This window comes from Oncorhynchus mykiss, chromosome 9, assembly GCF_013265735.2.
Source record: "Oncorhynchus mykiss isolate Arlee chromosome 9, USDA_OmykA_1.1, whole genome shotgun sequence".
Taxonomy (NCBI): Eukaryota; Metazoa; Chordata; class Actinopteri; order Salmoniformes; family Salmonidae; genus Oncorhynchus; species Oncorhynchus mykiss.
The window spans coordinates 40,182,935-40,205,723 of NC_048573.1; the positions used below are offsets into that span (position 1 = coordinate 40,182,935).

General features: G+C 46.1%; 1 protein-coding gene across 1 annotated transcript; it reads right to left on the reverse strand.

The window, feature by feature from the left end:
* Positions 1-1,035: 1,035 nt before the first annotated feature.
* On the reverse strand, positions 1,036-21,258 carry LOC110531170 (transketolase). Its single transcript, XM_036987976.1, has 14 exons — positions 20,707-21,258; positions 18,676-18,793; positions 17,114-17,227; positions 16,249-16,346; positions 9,065-9,256; positions 8,829-8,947; positions 7,905-8,101; positions 7,580-7,744; positions 6,647-6,803; positions 5,902-6,032; positions 5,578-5,661; positions 5,322-5,415; positions 2,812-2,934; positions 1,036-1,585 (listed from the first exon to the last, which is right to left on the reverse strand). Exons 1-14 carry the CDS (start codon positions 20,811-20,813, stop codon positions 1,398-1,400), a joined length of 1,887 nt encoding a protein of 628 aa, XP_036843871.1. The 5' UTR covers positions 20,814-21,258; the 3' UTR covers positions 1,036-1,397.
* Between the last annotated feature and the right edge of the window lie 1,531 nt (positions 21,259-22,789).

A 22,789-nucleotide genomic window follows, 5' to 3' on the forward strand; every position in this document is an offset into this window, starting at 1 on the left:
CATCTCTTGCAGCCGTGGTTAGGACTGGGAGGTGTTGATAATGTACAGCAGACAGACGCTCTGACTACCAGGACACCCCCATCCCCCCCCGACTGCCACTATCACAGCTGCTCCGACTCACAGGGGTCAAAGGTCAGTTACAGCAGATGTTCCCAAACTTTTTCACAGACCCCTCTTCCAGCATTTGGGAACATCTTGCGCCCCACGTCTATTTCTACGGCCTAAAAAAACTAGTTTAAAAATGTTAGCTGACGTGGGCTAGTTGATCTGGACATTTCTGACAATGCAATGACTGACATGACGAGAGGATTCTACTAGTGCATTCCATTATTACAACTTTCAAGAGTAAATTGAAACCCGGACTGAGTTCATAATTTCTTTTTAAAAAGTAGCATTTTTGGGAACCACTGAGTTACAGTATCACATGCACTAACCTATGGAGGAAACCCACCCTAGGCTTAAATACAGTGATTACCATGGAATATCACCTCCTGTTAAACTACAGTGTCTCTCACCAAGGGACAGAGATTAGCCTGCTTCAGCGTCTCAAAATGCGTTAGCCTATATTCTCCCGCTCAGATGTCTTCAGGCTAGAGGGAAAGCAGCCGTATATGCAGTTTGTATCAGATTCCTGTGGTGGGTTTCTGTGCAATCACTAGTCTACCGTCTCTCATCTTGATGGATGACCCCGATGTTTAAAGAGCATCTCTGTCTGCACACAATGCAGTGGTCTTGAATCTTTCAATAGGCTTTTCAATTATTGAACACACATGAAATATGCACAGCACATGGTGGTTATGTGCTTGTATGTTCAGCTCTTAATGCAGACAGGGCCCTATGGTCCAAACTCTTAGCAGTCACACTGCACCAGAATGAATCAGGTGTGGCTCAAGTCGATGTGTGTGTTGCCATGTAGGCTATGCTCTGTAGGTGTGTGTGTGTGTGTGTGTGTGTGTGTGTGTGTGTGAATGTCGGTATTTGATTATGGACATGACATCCTGCAAGAACAAGACATGAAAAAAAACAGACAAGGGATGTGAAGAAACCATTCCTTTATTGGTGTGAAGTCCCCGTCAGGAGGGGCTAAAAACAGTGCTCTACACCAGACCCATGTCCACACACTCACGCGGGGTGTGTCCAATGTGGATTTTTTGGGGGGGGGACAAAAATTACTCAAAAAAACATTCACTGCTTACTTAGACGACAGCAGTACTCATTACTTTCTCTGGGGTGGAGTGGGGGTACTGAACTTAAAAGGGGTCAAGGTTCAAAACCACATTGACAGTTATTATTATTTGATTCATACTTCTTATTCTCAGAGAGGGAGAGCGGGTGTGGCCAGAAGTGCTTCCCTGTTGAGGTTTCCATGACAATGGTGCCGTGGCAGCGGTAGTGGTCTACTTGGCGTTGGCGGAGCTGCTGAGCATCTTGCGGACGGCCTGCACGATGGCGTCGCGGTCGATGCCGAAGATCTTGAGGAGCTCAGTGGGTTTGCCGCTGCGGGGAACGTGGGCCACGGCCATACGGTGCACATTGAAGCCCGTCTCATTTACCACAGCTGAACACACGGCCTCTCCCAGGCCCCCTAAATAATTACAACCACATGTCAGTCAATCACATTTCTATGGTAGCCATTTTTATAACAACATTTGTCACAAAGTGTAAGACTAGGGAGCACTAGTGTGTTAAGTGCTAAGACTACATCTTACATCCTTCTCAAACTGAGTGGTCTGTCTTTGTGCAGTGAAACCCTGCTTTGCTGTACAGCATGTACAGTAGCTGGCCAGTCAGTCCAATCTATACATCGATTTTGTCTTCCAATCCACTGACCCTGTATCACTGACACCTCAACAGCCCACTGAGCAGCTCTGGCACCTGAGCCTCCCCGACAGGCCTTGCCACCACCCACTCATTGACTGACAATCAGGCCGGGGTGGCGAAGGGGGGCCGGGGGGTGAGAGAGGGCGTTCTACCACTTTACTGTAGTAGCCATCTGCACTATGGGGGTTCTTGAGGTCTGGGTCTCTCCATACAGCCCCGCTAACTCCCCAAACACAGCCTCCCCTTCCTCTCCCTCACACATGGTCCTCCCACCCCCTGTGGCTCTGAGTGGACGCCCACCCCCGTCCCCCCACCTCGCCCTTGCATGCTCACCTGTCACAATACACTATTCATGCTCATGTATAGATGGGGGTGGGGATTGGTAGTCAGTTAAGAACTGACTTGCCTAGTTAGGGTTTGGTCTGCACCGGCCAAACCCGGACAACGCTGGGCCTCCCAATCACGGCCAGTTGTGATACAGCCTGGAATCGAACCAGGGTGTGTGTAGATGCTGTGATGCAGTGCTTTAGACCGCTGCACCACTCTGGAGGTTGGGGGGGTTAGTTAATGTTAAGATGCTGACTGTGGCTGTGCTCATTCCTTTCTTTGTTTAGTTCCATCAACGGACTGTATAAATCCCAAGGGACAAATAAGGCAACTGTGCCAAAATAAAACCACACATACACACTTTTGGACTTGTGCCCCCCCCCCCCTTCCTGTTTTCTAGGTCAGTGAAAGCCCAAAGGCCAGAGCAGAGCTGAAGTGGAAAAACACTGAGGGATGCTAGTCTCTCCTCTTCCACATGCTCAAATACTGCAGCCATGTCACTTCTCAATATCAGAGCGCGTTAACCACAAATCAGAGGAATGCCTGGCAACTCCATAATGTTATATCTGTTACTACATACCTCAGAGGCACTCCGCCACATACGCCACTGGAATTAAATAACCGGCGTTCAGAAGGCAGCCTGTGTGCGCGCAGAGTACCCACCCTCGTAGTAGTGGTCCTCCACTGTGATGATGCGTCCCCTGGTGGCCTTGGCGTGCTCGACGATGGTCTTGGAGTCCAGAGGCTTGATGGTGAAAGGGTCAATCACTCGAATGTTGATCCTCTCTGACAAAACACAAGATCATGCAATGAGCCACAGAAAAGGACTAATAGGACTCAGTCAATGTGAAATCATAATTCCTCTTAACCAATACAAGAGAGAGAGTAGAGAGATATCCCGACATTTGTCAATGCCGGAGCACTCTGATTCAGATGTTGGGGTGTAAATGCGTATTAAAATAGTGCCAATACAGTTGGCATATACTCCAGATCAGGGATGGGTGACTTTCACGGGGGTGGGGGACATAAAAAAAAATCAGAACTCATCATGAGGGGCCGCAGTTGCTTGCAGGTCTGCATACCCACATCCATTTTACTGACCCCACTCTTGACAGTGGAGAGAATTATTTTTATGTTTTAGAGTTAATTTTGTGCAAAATCTCCACATTTTGCCATAGGGTGTACAGAAAATGTTGCCGTTTTAAAGCAAGTTTGCTGCAATTCTACACATTTTGCCATAGGGTGGAGAGAAATATTTGCAATTTTTTAGATTATATTTGAGTGAGTCTAACAAAATCAAATGGTAATTTGACCATGATAACAAGTTTAGATAGATAAAAAAGTATTCAGGCCACTTGACTTATTCCACATTTTGTTACGTTACAGCCGTATTCTAAAATGGATTAAATAAATAAAAAAAACTCATCAATTTACCACACAATACCCCATAATGACAAAGCGAAAACAGGTTTAGAAATGTTTGCAAATGTATAAAAATAAAAAAACACCTTATTTTCACAAATATTCAGACCCTTTGCTATGATACTCGAAATTGAGCTCATTGATCATCGTGCATGTCAGAGCAAAAACCAAGCCATGAGGTCAAAGGAATTGTCCGTAGAGCTCCGAGACAGGATTGTGTCAAGGCACAGATCTGGGGAAGGGTACCAAAAAATTCCTGCAGCATTGAAGGTCCCCAAGAACACAGTGGCCTCCATCTTTTTTAAATGGAAGAAGTTTGGAACCACCAAGACTTCTTAGAGCTTTGCCGCCCAGCCAAACTGAGCAATCGGGGGAGAAGGGCCTTGGTCAGGGAGGTGACCAAGAACCCAGTGGTCACTCTGACAGAGATCCAGAGTTCTTCTGTGGAGATGGAGAACCTTCCAGAAGGACAACCATCTCTGTAGCATTCCATCAATCGGGCCTTTATGGTACAGTGGCCAGACAGAAGCCACTCCTCAGTAAAAGGCGCATGACAGCCTGCTTGGAGTTTGCCAAAAGGTACCTAAAGAAATCTCAGACCATGAGAAACCAAGATTGAAATATTTTGACCTGAATGCCAAGCATTACGTCTGGAGGAAACCTGGCACCATCTCTACTGTGATGCATGGTGGTGGCAGCATCATGCTGTGGGGATGTTTTTCAGTGGCAGGGACTGGTAGACTAGTCAGGGTCAAGGCAAAGATGAACGGAGCAAAGTACAGAGAGATCCTTGCTCCAGAGAGCTCAGGACCTCAGACTGGGGCGAAGGATCACCTTCCAACAGGACAAAGACCCTAAGCACACAGCCAGGACAACGCAGGAGTGGCTTCGGGACAATACTCTGAATGTACTTGAGTGGCCCAGCCAGAGCCCGGACTTGAACCTGGTCAAACAAGCGTTTCGCTACACCCGCACTAACATCTGCTAAACACGCGTATGTGACGATAACATTTGATTTTGATTTGACATGTCTGGAAAGACCTGAAGATAGCTGTGCAGCAACACTCCCCATCCAACCTGACACAGCTTGAGAGGATCTGCAGAGAAGAATGGGAGAAACTCCCCAAATACAGGTGTGTCAAGCTTGTAGCGTCATACCCAAGAAGACTCGAGGCTGTAATCACTGCCAAAGGTGCTTCAACAAAGTACTGAGTAAAGGGTCTGAATACTTATGTAAATGTGATATTTCAGTTTTAAATTTGCAAAAAATGATGTGGTATTATGTGTAGATTGATGAGGGGAAAAAAACTAGCGTCTGAATACTTATGTAAAAAAGTTTTGTAATATGCATTTGCAAAAAATGATAAAAACCTGTTTTTGCTTTGTCATTATGGGTATTGTGTGTAGAATAAGGCTATAACGTAACAAAATTTGGAAAAAGTCAAGGGGTCTGAATACTTTCTGAATGCACTGTATATATACACAGTATATATCTCCATCTGAGAGCCTTCAAAAAGGGCCGCCAGTTGCCCATCCCTGCTCCAGATCACGATGAACGGTCCAATGCCTTAATGGGACCAATCTCACAACAAAGTGTCAGCATGTTTGTGTGTGTGTGTGCATATGTCACTCAGAAGACGTTGATGCCATCAGCGCCTTGGTAAAGAGCACATTTACTGACAGCAAATGTAGAATATAGACCGAGTTACTGTGACGGATCTATGTAACTTTTCAAAATTCCGGTTCTGTACCCTTCTTTAGCATTTCAGCAGCTGCCAGTGCCTCATGAAGGGTCACGCCCGCTCCGATCACCGTCACATGATCATCGCTGGTCTTGTACACAACCTGGTGGACAAGGGATGGAGGTTTCTATTATCTAGGCATGTTTCTATTATCTAGGCATGTTTCAATTCAAATAATGTCGCAAGCATGTAAGTACTCTAAGACAGTTGTAAGTCTTTAAAGGGGCAGTGCAGTAAAAAAAAATAACATAATTGGTCTCCATACCTTCGCCTGTCCCACATGAAAGTCCTCGTTGCTGTTGTAAAGAACAGTGTTCTCTGGGCGACTGGTTCTGATGAAACACACACCCTGGAGCACAGATGAAACGTGTCAAATCGGCCTCTGGACTTTCATTACCTTGTCATTTATCAGACCGCTTTATTAAAACAGAGTCACACTCAGCAGCTGTGTGAACACAATATATTTGGTTCATTTAACCTTCATTTCACTAGGCAGTTAAGAAATTCTTATTGACAATGACGGCCTACCACCATATTGCAGAGTGGGCGCAAAGCAAGAGGCAGATGTGATAGAGAGGGTTCTGAGTACCTTCGTGTTGGCGGCCAGCTCCACAGCTTTCTCAGTGGACACGCCGTCGCTAGGGTAGAAAATGGTTGCCGTGGGAATGGCTCTGAACATGGCAATGTCTTCGAGGCCCATCTGAGAAGGACCATCCTCTCCTAGAACACACACACACACGCACGTACACACACACACACGCGCGCGCGCGCGCAAGTCAGACAGAACAACACTTGGCGTGTTTGGGGCTGCTGAAAGTGAAAGCTACAGGGCAGGCATGCGTTCAGTGGGGCGAGTCGGCGTGGGCATGCAATGTACCTGAGGAACCAAAAGGAAGCCTGGCCGCCCCGCCACCACCACTTCCGTGACACAGAGAGAGAGGGGGGGAGGGAGGGAACGAGTGCTGGCCGGTGCCACACTGATACATTAATAGATGGAAGGAAGATGTGAAGAAACAAAAGCAAAGTTCAGGATTCAGGAAATAATACAGGATTATACGACGCGAGGTCAACAACGAGGGAACGATTCAACCCACTGCAGGATTGTTACCAAAATGTTTGGTCGAAACCAACTGAAGCCAAAGGCCCTCTCCACCTAAACAGTTTTAGGGGAAGCACTGTGTGACAGTAAGCCAAGTCTTCTGCAGTGGGCTGAATCAGTCCCAGAGGAACAAGTGCTGAGAGCTACGTCAGGGTCACAGTGAGGAAGTCACAGGGGTCACTACACAGACAGTTCACTAGGGGGGGGGGGGTCAAAGGTCAGTGGGCGGACTGACCGATGGACACGCCGCAGTGGGAGCCACACAGGTTGATGTTGCTCTCGGAGATGGCGGCCATGCGAAGCTGGTCGTAGGCACGCGTGAAGAAGGTGGCGAAGGTGCTGGCGAACACCACGTTGCGGTCCCGCGTGGCACAGCCCACCGCAATGCTCACCTGACAGAGGAGGAGAGGGAGGAAAGCGGTGTTCATGATTACAAAGACCAGATAGAAGCCTGAGCAACTTGTGTTCTCACAGTCTGCCCAAAGTGCCTCAAGTCAATCTTTAGACACATAAGAAGGGAGCCAGCATCTTTCAATTCATACGGGGGGGAAATGTTCTGTTTGTCCCATTTCATTTCCTGTTAGCCCTGAGAAATCCCATTCTGTTCCCCATGAGGCCTTGCTAAGGGAATGGGGCCTGTGTGAGACATGGTCAGTGAGAGCTTTTACTCACGAAAATACAATGCATTGGTGGTTTAAACAAATGTACATTAGGTACAGCAAAGCAAAGTTTCGTCAGCTAGCATAGAGCATTATCGTTGTCAGGAACAAACAACAGGATACTCAGAAATCCAGCAAAGCATTAAAATGTTCCAATCCCTTAATAATATTTGATGTGACAGCACGGCCAGGGTAAAGAATTCATCTAAATAACATCTGATCTATATTTTACTTCTCTATTGTGTGGGAGTCACAACGAGTCACAGGCCACAATACAGCCACATTACACCTGCCAGTGATGCCTCTGAAGGAACTGCCACTGGAATCATGCTGAGACATTACGAATTAATAGGTCTCTTAGCCAACCAGGTAGATGGATCCAGGCCCTAGAAGTGTGGGTGTGGCACTCTGAATGTCAGAGGTGAATAATTCACACGCGGGTGAAAAGAAGCAGAAGAGGACATTTTTTTCGGGTCAGATATGTGGCATTGGGTGTCGGCTAAGCTTACCATGTTCTGCTCGGCAATGTAGCACTCGACGTAGCGTTCGGGGTGCTCGTTCTTAAAGAGCTCAGAGAAGGTGGAGTTCTTGGTGTCGCCATCCAGAGCCACCACATGCTCGTTGTAGCGGCCTAGCTTAGCCAGAGCCATGCCATAGGCCTTCCGCGTGGCAATCTGGAGCCAAACACAACCAATGGGTTAGTTCATTTTTATTTTAAACAGGTCAGTGTAGCCGTCCATCACCGTAAGTTCAGATAGTGCCCGTGCCTTGTTCCAGGACTTAAAGAGTCTCTCTCTCTCTCAAACGCTCTTGCTCCCTCTCAAGTACACGCACCTTCTCTCCGAGTTTGTAGCTGGGTGCGCTGGGCATGCGAACGTTGCGCAGGCTGACGGGCGGGGCGTCCTCAGTGGGCGTAGCGGGGTACAGGCGCTTATTACTGTTCATGATGCGCGCCTGGATGTCCTTCAGCACCCCCTCAGCCATCTCCTTAGGCAGGGGCTTCCCATGCCAGCCCATCTTGTCCTCCGCAGCTATAACACACACAGAGAATACGGCTTTAGTATGTATATAAGCAGTGCATCGATTGGTGGGCAATCTGCTCATTTTATATATCCGTTTGATGATACCAGCACCGAATGATCGTAAATGACGTATTCCTCAACGCCCCCTCCCCCCACCCCCCCCCCTCTCATCACAAAGCCTTACACATGAGTGGCCATCAAAAGACAATTCCATAGGTCAGGGCTCCACATCAAAAGCCTGACTGACAACAACCAGACAAAGGCCAGTGATCTGAGTGTGTCCTACACATGCAGAGGGATTAACAGGCTGCTGCAGCTACATCTCTAGAGCACTGCCCAGATTACCACAGGTTTAGGTGCCCCTCAGAGGAGACAGGGAGGGCTTATTCAGGTCCATCAGACATAACTTTATGTCTTTTAAGGGACAGGCACAGATTATGCCTTTTTGATTTTAGGATTAGCTGGGTTTGATAGTAGGTATTGATTACAAAGCAGCAGCCGAGCACCACAGATATTTTGGAATGTGGATGGGTAGAGGGGAGTCTGTCAGTGTCCCAATCAAGCAGTGTTAGTATATTTCAGGAAAAGGTAGTGCTGCTATAGCAGGGTTTCCATCTCACCCCCCCGGTATAGTATTAGGGTTTGGTTAGTCTCTGGGTGAACCCGTCTGTACTAGTACCTATAGGGGCGCATGGGATTCAGTTTCTGAGCTGTATTACTGTTGGGGAGTGTGTACCTGGGATTCCCTTCCCCTTGATGGTTTTGGCTACGATGGCGGTGGGCTGGTGACGGGGTTGGCTCAGAACCTTAGTCAGCTCGTCCACACTGTGCCCGTCCACAATGATGGCATTCCACCTACAAACACATACACACACCAGGGAAAAATTGGTGGGAGTCATTTACATTCTCAGGCCCACTTTCACGGTCTCTAGGCCACACATGTTCTAGGACAGACTTTCTCCCAGCACTCACCCGAAGGCTTCGCAGCGTTTCTGGTACTTCTCCACATGGTGCTGCAGGGGAGCCGGGTCACTCTGTCCCAGACGGTTGATGTCCAGGATGGCCACCAGGTTGTCCAGCTGGTAGTAAGAGGCGAAAGCCATGGCCTCCCACACCGAGCCCTCAGACATCTCCCCATCACCCAGCAGGCAGTACACACTGTAGCTACGGAGAGACAGACAGACAGACAGACAGAATTAGACGCAAGATCACAGCAGTAAAGCTTTTGTAATAAATAAACACTAATAAACATGTAGAGTAATATGACTAATCCACAATTTTCAATTGATTACCACTTGACTAAGGGATGAAATGCATCACAAAAAGGTGCAGAACTATAACACTTTCCCTCAACATCTCCTCCCCTTCCGGCAGAAATTTGTCCACACAACCCCCATCCTTCATCTTCGAAATGAGGCCGCCCCTCAACCGCCCTCCCCGAATAAAGAGCGAACAGGAACAGTTGAAACCCTCTCGGAGCTCCCATCACCCTGCATGGTTAACAGGGCCTGACAGCTTTCCAGTCAAATAGACACATTCTCATTAAAGCGAGAAGATCGGCCGAGACACAACGCATTACGGCACGCATTCCGAACCGGACAGCATTCCGGAGCCCAGAGAGGGAGCCACAGACACCTGGACCAGATACCGTTTAACATCCTCCCTCCCGGTTACTCTCAGTTAGTCTCGCCTCAGGGGAGCTGCAGCACCTCTCACGACTCACAGACAGACAGAAAGCCCTTCCCTGCACCAACACACTGGCTACCTCTGAGCTGCAATGCAATTTAAATCAACACAATCTAATAGGCTTACATGATGGTACACTAAACATGACCAAAAGTATGTGGACACTTGCTCGTTGAACATCTATTTCCAAAATCATGGGCATTAATATGGAGTTGGTCCCGTCATTTGCTACTATAAACAGACTCCACTCTACAGGGAAGGAACTGATGTTGGGCAACTAGGCCTGGCTTGTAGTCGGCATTCCAATTCATCCCAAAGGTGTTCGATGGGGTTGAGGTCAGGACTCAATGCATGCCAGTCAAGTTCTTCCACAGTGATCTTGACAAACCATTTCTGTATGGACCTCGCTTTGTGCATGGGTGCATTGTCATGCTGAAACAGGAAAGGGACTTCCCCAAACAGTTGGCACAAATTTGGAAGCACAGCATTGTCTAGTGTATGCTGTAGCGTTAAGATTTACCTTCACTGGAACGAAGGGGCCTAGCCTGAACCATGAAAAACAGCCTCAGACCATTATTCCACATCCACCAAACTTTACAGTTGACAATATGCATTTGGGCAGGAAGCGTTCTCCTGATGTCTGCCAAACCCAGATTTATCAGTTGGACTGTCAGATGGTGAAGCGTGATTCATCACTCCAGAGAACACGTTTCCTCTGTTCCAGAGTCCAATGGCGGCGAGCTTCACACCACTCAAGCCAACGCTTGGATTTGCGCATGGTGATCTTAGGCTTGTGTGCAGCTGCTCAGCCATGGAAACCCATTTCATGAAGCTCCTATCAGTTATTGTGCTGACATTGCTTCCAGAGGCAGTTGGGAACTCGGTATTGAGCGTTGCAACCGAGGACAGATGATTCTTACGCGCTATGTGCTTCAGCACTCGAGGGTCCTGTTCTGTGAGCTTGTGTGACCTATCACTTTGCGGCTGAGCATTTCAGCCGAATCACTAATTTGAAGAGGTGTCCACATACTTTTGTTTATATAGTGTATATGATACAATAGCAGTGTGTTGACTGACTGGTTGTTATAACATATGAGTTGATGATAATGGTGATTATGTAGCTCGTTAATTACATGGACAAAAGTAGATATCAACATATGAATGGATAAATGACTACTCTATTGTTTTGGAGGAATGACACGGTTGGAAGAGAGCTATTTACACAAAGTCAAAAGCTTTTCACAGATTAACGTTTTGCCATCCCTAATAAAATCGCTGGCTGTCAAAGGCTATGCCAACAGGGCATTAGGTCGGGGCACTCTTAAGACAACCGTCACACACACACACACACACACACACACACACAATGGTAACCCAACTGAGGTAACCCTTCAAATGTGCATAACGGCGTGTGTGTGTGTGTAGGTATGCACTTAAGACAACACACACACACAGGAGAGTGTATCCTACACATTCTGAGGGATTACTGAGCTTCTGCAGCTCTAAACTCTAAAGCACTGCCTGGATTAGTTAGGAGTTTGGGTGCCCCTCGTAGCACAGAGATCGAGACCTTGTTCAAACACACAAAGCCTTTGAAAGACAATAGATAATAATCATATTTAAAATACACCTTCATGCGTGTAACAGGATAACTACGCAGTCTAACCTTTAATTTAACCTTCTATTTAGACAGGTTATGGATCAACCCATATTGTATTTTACCATAATGCATTGGTTTGAGGCGAGCAGTCTAGTCTAAAGCTGATCTCTTCAGACAGAGAGATCTCTCCCTCTCTCATATAATGACACAGCATTGCCCCAGGGAGAGTACAAGGTGAGAGTATTAGAGGGGTGAGAACAGAACACATCAAACTGACAGCTCACAGTCCAAACCTGTACCGAGCGCCCTCAGGGCGTTCTGTCAAACATAGACCCAACAACAGGGAAACGTTGTCTCCACGCACACCCTTGTGAACCTGCGCCAAATTGTTTTACGTTGCACTTTGATCAGCTAAGCATGGATAATCATATTCAAACGCCATTTGCTGAATCAATTAAACAGTGAGGGTTTAAAGCTGTAATGTGGCATTTTGACTCACTAATCCTCACCCTCCCGCTAAGTGTATTTGACACATTCAGTCATTTGAGTCATGGATCACTCCCTTTATCCGTGACACTGGCCTAAGCATGTAGGGCTGTATGTTTTGGGGCCACAGACCATAAGAGGAAGAGTTTGTAACAAAAGCAGTCATACATTACAGACAAGTCAGAGTTAAGGCTGGATGAGAGCACGCTCTCTTGTTGTTGTTGATTTCATTAGGATCCCCGTTAGCCGATGCCAATGGCCACAGCTAGTCATACTGGGGTCCGACACATAATAACAAATACATTACAGACTAAATACTTTACAATTGACATACATTAACATGTAGTGTGTGTGTGTTTGCATCTATCAGTTACACATACGTAAGTAGGTCACATGGGGGAGGCGTTGTGCCGTGAGGTGTTGCTTTATTTGTTTAAAAAAAAAAACAGGTTTGCTGTTCACTTGCGCTATATTAGATGTAAGGGAGTTCCATGCACTCATGGCTCTGTATAATACTGTATGTTTCCTTGGATTTGTTATGGACCCGGGGGCTGTGAAAAGACCCCTGGTGGCATGTCTGGTGGGTTACGTGTGTGTGTCAGTGCTGTGTGTAAGTTAACTATGCAAACAATTCTCTTAGCCAAGAGACTGGCATGCATAGTATTGATATTAGCCCTTTGATTACAATGAAGAGCAAAACGTGCCACTCTATTCTGGGCCAGCTGCAGCCTAACTAGGTCATTCTTTGCAGCACATGACCAGATGACTGGACAGTAATCAAGACTTGCCTTGTGGAGTGTGGTGCAGAGCATCACGGACAGATCTCTCCCAATCTTTACAACCATCGAGTCAAGATGTTTAGAACCTGACCGTTTTACAACCAAAGTAATTTAGTCTCCTCAATTTGCTCAACAGCCACAGGTCTAGAACTTCGGGAATGATTTGTATCAGATACAATGCAATTAGTTTTAGAGATGTTCTGGACCGGTTTATTACTGGCCACCCATTCTAAAACTGACTGCAACTCTTTGTTTACGGTTGCAGTGACTTTACTAGCTGTGGTTGCTGACGCATGCGTATAGGGTTGAATCATCAGCATACATGGACAAACAGGCTTTGTTAATTGCCAGTGGCAGGTCATTGATAAAAATAGAAAAGAGTAGAGGGCCAAGAGAGCTGCCCTGCGATACACCACACTTTAAATGTTTAACATCAGAGAAGCATCCAATAAAGAAAACTATGTGTTCTATTAGATAGATAGCTCTGATTCCACAATATGGGAGAGGTTTTTCAACAACAAGGTTCTGGTCAATAATATCAAAGACGTTACTGAAATCTAACAGCACAGCTCCCACAATATTTATTTCAACCAATCCATCAGTCATTTGTGTCAGTGCAGTACATGTTGCGTGCCCTTCTCTATAAGCATGCTGAAAGTCTTATTAATTTGTTTACAGAAAAATAGCATTGTATTTGGTCAAACACATTTTTTCCCCAACAGTTTGCTTAAGCAAGCTGATAGGTTGGCTGTTAGAAACAGTAAAGGCCGCTTTACCATTCTTGACTTTGGCTTCCCTCCAGGCCTGAGGACAAACTCTTTCCTCTAGGCTCAGATGAAAGATATGACATATAGGAGTGGCTATAGAGTCAGCTACCATTCTCAGTAGTTTTCCATCTAATTTGTCAATGCCAGGAGGTTTGCCATTGTTGATCGATAACAATAAATGTTTCCACCTCTCCCACACTAACTTTACAAGATTCAAACGTACAATGTTTTTTTCATTATTCGTTTAATGCATGAGAACGATGGCTCACTGCTTGTTGTTGGCATTTCCAGCCTAAGTTTGCCCACTTTGGCAATTAAATCATCCTTAAAATAATTGACAATCACTGCATCACAGTGCTAGCTGTGCCACCGGAGACTCTGGGTTCGAGCACAGGCTCTGTTGCAGCCGGCCGCGACCGGGAGGTCCATGGGGCGGCGCACAATTGGCCTAGCGTCGTCCGGGTTAGGGAGGGTTTGGCTGGCAGGGATATCCTGGTCTCATCGGGCACTAGCGACTCCTGTGGCGGGCCGTGTGCAGTGCATGCTGACCAGGTCGCTAGGTGTACGGTGTTTTCTCCGACACATTGGTGCGGCTGGCTTCCGGGTTGGATGCGCACTGTGTTAAAAAGCAGTGTGGCTTGGTTGGGTTGTGTTTCTGAAGGACGCATGGCTCTCGACCTTCACCTCTCCCGAGCCCGTACGGGAGTTGTAGCGATGAGACAAGACAGTAACTGCTAACAACTGGATACCACGAAATTGGGGAGAAAAAGGGGGTAAAAAATATATATATAAAAATATATATAAAAAAAATATTGACAATATCAAATGGATTTGTGATGAATACGCCATCTGATTCGATGAAAAATGTAGTTGAATTTGTATTTAAGCCCTAATTTAATTTAAAGTACAACTTATTTTCCAAAATTCTTTAAATCATTGATCTTGGCTTCATAATACAGTTTCTTCTTTTTGTTAAGTTTAGTCGCAAAATATCTAAATTTGCAGTAAGTCAGACTTATTAGCCACTCCTTTTTCCCCATCTCTTTCAACCATACAGTTGTTCAATTCCTCATCAATCCATGGAGCCTTAACAGTTCTAACAGTCAGTTTCTTAACAGGTGCATGTTTATCAATAATTATAAGAAGCTATGTCATAAATTCGTCAAGTGCAGTGTCTAGATGCATTGTTTACATCATCCACATAAGAGTCACGGCAAAATGTTTTGTATGATCTCATACACTATTTTAGGCCCAGCTTTAGGAACCTTGGCTTTCCTGGATGTAGCCACAATATTGCGATCACTACATCCAATGGGTACAGCTTCAGAACAAAGTTCTACAGTATTAGTAAAATGGGATCAATACATGATATTTGATAGTTCCTGTAGTGTTTGTAAACACCCTGGTAGGTTGATTAATAACCTAAAACAGATTACAGGCACTGGTTAAAGTGAGAAGCTTCCTCTTGAGCGGACAGCTTGATGAAAACCAGTCAATATTCAGGTCCCCAAGAAAAGAGACCTCTCTGTTTACATCAAATACACCATCTAGCATTTCACATACATTATCTAGATACAAGAAGAGGTTTTAGAGGAGGCAGGTGAACCTGCAACCACAACACATCAATAACACTTGACATGAGATCTTCTATAAGCATTACAGGGATATGGCCCTGAGTATATACAGCAACACCTCGCCATAGGCATTCCCGTCTCTTCAGTAGATGTTATATCCTTGTATTGCAACTGCCGTATCAAAGGAATTATCTAAGTGAGTCTCGGAAATGTCTAATATATGAATGTTATCTGACGTTAGCAAGTTGTTGAATTCATGACCCTTATTTTTTTAAGGCTATTATATTAATATGGGCTATTTTCAGGTCTTTCTTGGGTAGCTTGTCAGAGATAGACATAATATGGAAAACAACTAACAAAGGAAGGGTTAGTAGTGAGAGAGATAAGGGAGTGAGAAGAGCAAAAGAGGGAGAAAGAGGGAGGCTCTCTCGCAGCCCTGATTATTAGAGCAGAAGAATTGACTGAACAAAATGCAGAGAAAGCGCATCCAACCCACCCCGTGTGTACATTCTACGGCAGGCTGCTCTGTTACAGTCCAAAAATGAAACCAGAGAATAGCAATAACAACAAAAATCCTATTAAAAAAACGTTTTTCAAAAGTCTATCCCTAACCCCAAAGTACAGCTCAGCTGCCCTCTACTGTTCTAGCCTTTTTCTATGGATTCAGATATAAAAGGGGAATCTGCTTTTGTCATATACAGAGAGTGGAGCCTGGAACGCTGTCTATGGCTGTCTGCCCAGTGTTCACGTGGCTGTTCTGGAACTCGCCGCGCACAATAAAGAAGCTGGCTTCCAAACCATGTTCAGCCGTGAAACGGCCAGCCTCTCTCTCCACACCCCCACACCCTTGCATCTACTCTCTATAGGGGCGGTGAAATGTCAAATGTCAGATTGTCACGTTGTTCGCAGAGAGTGTGCACCATGAGTATAGGTGTGTTTGTTGTGTCCATGCATGCCTTTTGTCTATGAACGGGACGGCTTTCTGCCTATGTGCGGGCGAGTATCACAGTACACCTTCATTGTAGGGCGCATCAGACTTATTTAATTGCACATATTTCCTTGTGCTTTACTTCCCTTTGTCTATGCTATGTATCTGATTATTTGTGTGTTGGTCTGTCTGTCGCTGTGTGTTCTTGTATAGCCAGACAACGTATGACCGCGCAACTACAGAATGACCTTAGAGGGGTGTCGAGCATGTCACTGAGTCCTATGCAGAAGTCCATATTATGTGCAGACGTGTATATGTGAGAGAATGGTCTCTCACCTGGCCTTGTCAAAGTATTTCCCAGTGTAGGCCATCCCGCAGGCAGCCCCCAGACCCTGTCCAAGAGAGCCGGTGGCCACATCCACAAACTGCTGCTTCTGTTGACACACACACACACAAATGTTAGACATCACAGCACATAATAAACATGCATTACACCAACAAACACACATTACACATTAAACAAAGTCATCAAACATTACATCAACTACGCTGTTAAATTGCACCGACATAAACTAATCCGACACAAAGACTACCTACTCAGTCATAACACACCCACATTCAGGTCTCATTACCGTCAAAATCACACACTGTCCACAAAACACACACTTCCTCTCAAACATACACACACTTCCTAAACATACACATTCATTCAGTGGTCATATTAACAGCTCAACAGGGTAAATAAATGTGTAAGCATTAGATGGAGAGATACCGAATCTTAATTGAGGGAATCAGTGGCTTACTCATGCATGTGTGAACAGGGCATGGCATTACTAGGAAGCTACTGTGCGTGCACACAAAAGGGGCCTTGGACAGCCTGTCTTTCACACAAGCACATACAGTCTACACTACAGTATAGACTGTATGTTGTGTGCTCAGACTTCCTCTCTTCGACAAGGGAATACCAGTGCTCTGAAAAAGGGAAAAGTAAGAGTTTCGGAGGATAAATTTGACTGTTTAACAAATAAGTTTAAAAAAAATGTCATGGGTGAACAGGTCTATGAGCAAGAAAGGGCTAAAGATAAGCCAGGCTTTTAAAAAGGCTAACTCTCATTGTGTTAGTGGAGCGTAGAGGTTATTTGTGGGACAAACAAGGTCGGGTCGTGTGGATCGACAGGTCACTTCCTGCTCCTATTCTCACCGGCACAGGGTGTCCCTCCAGGATGGAGTCGACCTTACGGAGGTTGAGCAGTTCGCTCTCCTTCAGGTAGCCTGTCTCGGCCCACACCGCGTAAAGCACCGGGGCTGCATGGCCCTGGAGGAGACAGAGAAAGAGAGGGAGGGACAGAGTTAGAGAGTTAGAGAGTTAGAGAGAGATAGATAGAGAGATAGAGAGTTAGAGAGTTAGAGAGAGAGAGAGAGAGAGAGGGAGGGACAGAGTTAGAGAGTTAGAGAGAGAGAGAGAGAGAGAGAGTTAGAGAGAGAGAGACAGAGAAAGAGAGGGAGGGACAGAGTTAGAGAGTTAGAGAGTTAGAGAGAGAGAGAGAGAGAGAGAGAGAGAGAGAGAGTTAGAGAGAGAGAGACAGAGAAAGAGAGGGAGGGACAGAGTTAGAGAGTTAGAGAGTTAGAGTTAGAGAGTTAGAGAGTTAGAGAGTTAGAGAGTTAGAGAGTTAGAGAGAGAGAGAGAGAGAGAGAGAGAGAGAGAGAGAGAGAGAGAGAGAGAGAGAGAGAGAGAGAGAGAGAGAGAGAGAGAGAGAGAGAGAGAGAGAGAGAGAGAGAGAGAGAAAGAGAGAGAGAGAGAGAGAGAGAGAGAGAAAGAGAGAGAGAGAGAAAGAGAGAAAGAGAGAAAGAGAGAGAGAAAGAGAGAAAGAGAGTTAGAGAGTTAGAGAGTTAGAGAGTTAGAGAGAGAGAAAGAGAGAGAAAGAGAGTTAGAGAGTTAGAGAGAGAGAGAGAGAACAGTCTCGCAGATACAAGTTCCGACTTTGTTACCGTCGCACAGAGACATGACCTCATGCAGACAGAACACACACAAAGGGCCCTAGTTAATGTAAAACAGACTTCAACTATTCACTACAACCATCTTTTACAGCCGAGCTGTTATTCCCCATGTTAGACTCTCAAATACAGTATCACACTCGGTGCCTGGACCACGTTCATTTCTTGGATTGAGAAACTCATCCCAAATGTTCTTCCTTCCACACCTCCAAAATGAATGACATTCCAGTAGTCCCAGTAGGAGTACATTCCCGCCTCCCGGTCGGTCTCCTAAAGGGCCCAGGTCCCTGCACCAGATTACATGCTTACTCTACAAATTGGGCCTTTAAAAACTCTCAAATCATATGGCTGGCTCTTCCCAGCACAGACTGGACAATGCAATCTGACTGGTGAAAAATCCTATGAACATACAGCTTTCCATCAATTCATCAGGTTGATTTTTGGAAATGGAATGAGTTTGATACAGAGCCCTTGAGCTGGCTAAGGGTTCTAACCACTCTGCCAATCTACTCTGACAAACTTGATAAAACAGAGTCTGATGGCCATACTTTATCACAGACTCAATAACATCGAATTTAGACAGGTTGAGCACAGAGGCATTAAGGTTAAATCACTTCGAATGAATACGGGAAAGTGTACCTTTGGAAGCCTTCAGACTGTGCATGTACACGTTTCACCACTATCTTGGCCTGGGATACCTGTGTTTCCCCAGAGGGAGGTTAAGGGGTTAGGGATGTCTAAAGGGGGGGGGGGGGGGGGGAGTGGTACCTTGGAGAGGACGAAGCGGTCGCTGTTGATGTTCCGGGGTTCCTCAGGGCGGTACTTCATGGTGTGGAAGAAGAGCACAGACATGATCTCTGCCACACTGCAGCATGATGTGGGGTGACTGGAGGCCAGAGAAGACAGGACAAGCGGTCAGACCAGGGGCTCTGACTGACACATGCACGCACAAATAAAACACACACACACCTCCACGTGCTCAGCTCACACTGAAGTGTATAGCTGGAAAGTGTCACACACACACACACACACTAAATTACCTACAATCAGTTTTGACTACTATGTCGCCCTCCAATATTTCCACTAGACACACGCATGCAGACACATTGACAGTCAGAGCCGAGACTTCGCAACACTGTTTGGAGGATCAGAGGAAACAAAGGCCTCTTCGGCTGCATTTGATCACCTCGACTTAAACTCTGATATTCATTCTTCATTGAGTGCCGGAGTTAAGCCTATATTAGCCTGTGTACCAACTGTAACCGTCATCTCGTAATAAAGCGTCGACACTCATTCACGAAAATCGATCCACTATTTTCCGGTAACATAAGGCAGACCCTCTTCAACACATTCAGTCACCCAACAATTACAACAGTTGTATTACAGCTGACAGCAAAAAAACACTTATTTTTGTTTTGTCGCCAAAACTCCGTGCTCGAAGCAAAATGCAAAAAAAAAAGACAATATAAAAACGTCATTTGATAGCATCTATAACTTATGAGATTCCAAACAGAGCATGGCCATTTAGAACACTTCACCATAGCACAGGTGCCAGGTACCCACCAGAATTATGATTTTTAATCAACCTGAAACGGAAAGGTGGTTAAAAACAGACAATCAATCAAATAAATATGTATTGAAGTAAAATCATCAACTAAAAGACAAATAAATTAACCCCCCCCCAAAAAAACAAGTATAATTCTGCCTTGGCCTTATTTGTCGATGTGGAATTAGAAATATTTACTAAAAAAGGTTGTGTCCCTGGTTATAATGCCTCCAATAGCATATTTTATGTGAGCTGTTTACTGCACTGTAATAAACAGACCTAAGGAAATAAGAACATCGAATGAATTAATGTCTCAAAATATAAATAACATGTGTTCTAACAACATTTACCGCTATCTGGCATTTCTCTTAACCCGAATATCGTGTGCCCCAAAAATATACAAAGGACAAGCCTGAAAAATAATTATAGAAAGGGAGGGCATTGGCTGAAGATTGCCCAGGACGCGGTGGACCGACGAGCATCAAAATCAGCCCGTCACCAATCGTTTCGCTCTGCGAAGAGGATGGGAGGTGAAGGCTGCATTTATGCAGGCGCGTTGGAGCGCCAGGCACAAACGCAGTCCCTTTAGTTGCGGCGGACGAACCCCACGTCGCCACCACGTGTAACGACCCATTCATTATTGAATCACATTTTCGCTCACATCTTACATAACCAGAAAAAAATATGAATTCAAAGACTTAAAAAAAGGCCTGCCGTTAAGCTACTGCACATTCGAAAACAATGCACCTGCAACGAGTAGTCCATTTTTTTAACCTTTATTTAACTAGGCAGGTCAGTTAAGAACAAATTCTTATTTACAATGTCGGCCTACCCCGGCCAATTGTGCGCCGCCCTATGGGCCTCCCAATCACGGCCGGATGTGATACAGCCTGGAATCGAACCAGGGACTGTACATGCGTAATGGCCATGGCTCGGACATCGCACTGAGATGCAGTGCCTTAGACCGCTGCGCCACTCGGGATCCCTATTACAACATAATAAGGCATAACACAATGGCTGCATATTTTATCTACATCTATATGTAACCCAATTTCATCCATGTCAAATATTAATGCCAAATGGACAGCTAAAATTAAAGAACATTCGCCTTTTCTGGAGCGATGCGTAATATACGCGCACAATGTCCGAGCCGTGGTCATTACGCATGTAAACCTATCACTTAGCCTGCATGGACACCTCATTTCGCACATTTATTTTTCTTTTTGAAGCATGAATTAAAACATGGTGCTTACCCACTGCCTGCCGCAGTAGTAGCCTTAATAGAATTGATCCGGAGCCGGTTGGCGATGTTCCTAAGCGTCTGCAGGGTCTGCTGGTCGGGTTTGTGATAGTCCTCCATCTGTGCGCACTTCTGTCAAAAATACACTTTAACGAAGCAAAATACTGTCCGGGATAAAAAAACACGAACAACGTCGGGGTAAAGACTAGGAAAATCGCCTTGAAGTTGTGCGGGGGGATAGAGTCGGAGAGAATTACAGAGAGTGGGGTGTTGGTAAAACCTATGAAAATGGCTAATCTAGAGCTAAAAGGAGAGAGAGACCGCACACGGGCTCAACGACCACAGAGTGCGTGTGTGTGTGGCAGTGCACAAAGTAGGCTACACATGGGCGAAATGGTGGAGGTGGAGTTGCCAAGGCCAAGTGCAATGGACTTACTGTCACGCCTCCCGTCCCCACACCGCGTCAACCAACACTGTCGCTCGTACTCCAGGGCCAAACAACAGGGGTGGCGTCGGCATAATGCGCTGTCGTAGGCTACTCTCTGCTACTTCTGTCAAAGATCAGGGGAAAGTGCAAGATAGCGATTGCATATACTGTAGGTAGTTAGCTATATGAGGCATTTCGTCTCCATTGGTACATTAGTACAGGGGTTCCCAAACTTTTTCACTCGTGCCCCCCATCCAGCATTGGGGAACATCTCGCGCATGCACTGTGGGATGTTGAGGATGGATGGGGGAAGAGTTCAGAAATGACACTGTCCTAACTAACCTAGGCTAATGATACTCTATGGTCTCAGTTTTGACCTGACTCACTCAAACATACTACACTGCACAACTGCACCCACCATAACAAAATCGGCCAACTCTCACCGCATATGTCCATGCTCGCTCACTTCAGTCTTTTCGCTATGTAAAAATGGGGCAGAATATGTGAACAAAAGTGGCACCATGATTTGATTGAGGCGTCACTGCAGACCCGGGTTCAATCACAGGCTGTGTCACAACCGTCTGTGACCGGGAGTCCCATAGGGCGGTGCACAATTGGCCTAGCATCATCCGGGTTAGGGGAGTGTTTGGCCGGGGTGGGGAGCTTTACTTGGCTCATTGCGCTCTAGCGACTCCTTGTGGGGGGCCGGGCACCTGCAGGCTCAACACCAAAGTCAGTTGAGCGGTGTTTCCTCTGACACCTTGGTGCGGCTGGCTTCTGGGTTAAGCGGGCGGGTGTTAAGAAGAGCGGTTTGGAGGGTCATGTTTCGGAGAACGCATTACTTCACCTCCCAAGCCTGTTGGGGAGTTGCAGTGATGAGACAAGATCGAAATTGGGGAGAAAAAGGGGGTCAAATATATATACACTGCTCAAAAAAATAAAGGGAACACTTAAACAACACAATGTAACTCCAAGTCAATCACACTTCTGTGAAATCAAACTGTTCACTTAGGAAGCAACACTGATTGACAATACATTTCACATGCTGTTGTGCAAATGGAATAGACAACAGTTGGAAATTATAGGCAATTAGCAGGACACCCCCAATAAAGGAGTGGTTCTGCAGGTGGTGACCACAGACCACTTCTCAGTTCCTATACTTCCTGGCTGATGTTTTGGTCACTTTTGAATGCTGGCGGTGCTTTTACTCTAGTGGTAGCATGAGACGGAGTCTACAACCCACACAAGTGGCTCAGTAGTGCAGCTCATCCAGGAAGGCACATCAATGCAAGCTGTGGCAAGAAGGTTTGCTGTGTCTGTCAGCGTAGTGTCCAGACATGGAGGCGCTACCAGGAGACAGGCCAGTACATCAGGAGATGTGGAGGAGGCCGTAGGAGGGCAACAATCCAGCAGCAGGACCGCTACCTCCGCCTTGGTGCAAGGAGGAGCAGGAGGAGCACTGCCAGAGCCCTGCAAAATGACCTCCAGCAGGCCACAAATGTACATGTGTCTGCTCAAACAGACAGAAACAGACTCCATGAGGGTGGTATAAGGGCCCAACGTCTACAGGTGGGGGTTGTGCTTACAGCCCAACACCGTGCAGGACGTTTGGCATTTGCCAGAGAACACCAAGATTGGCAAATTCGCTACTGGCGCCCTGTGCTCTTCA

What these genes read in the sequence shown, in the direction of transcription:
- LOC110531170 (XM_036987976.1), bottom strand. Translation starts at nt 20,813, where the DNA reads ATGGAGGACTATCACAAACCCGACCAGCAGACCCTGCAGACGCTTAGG. An exon ending in GCTACAAACTCGGAGAGAAG is followed by an intron (nt 7,745 to 7,904) that starts GTGCGTGTACTT and finishes GTTTGGCTCCAG; the next exon opens with ATTGCCACGCGGAAGGCCTA. An exon ending in TGCTGAAATGCTAAAGAAGG is followed by an intron (nt 2,935 to 5,321) that starts GTACAGAACCGG and finishes GTGTTTTGTCAG; the next exon opens with AGAGGATCAACATTCGAGTG.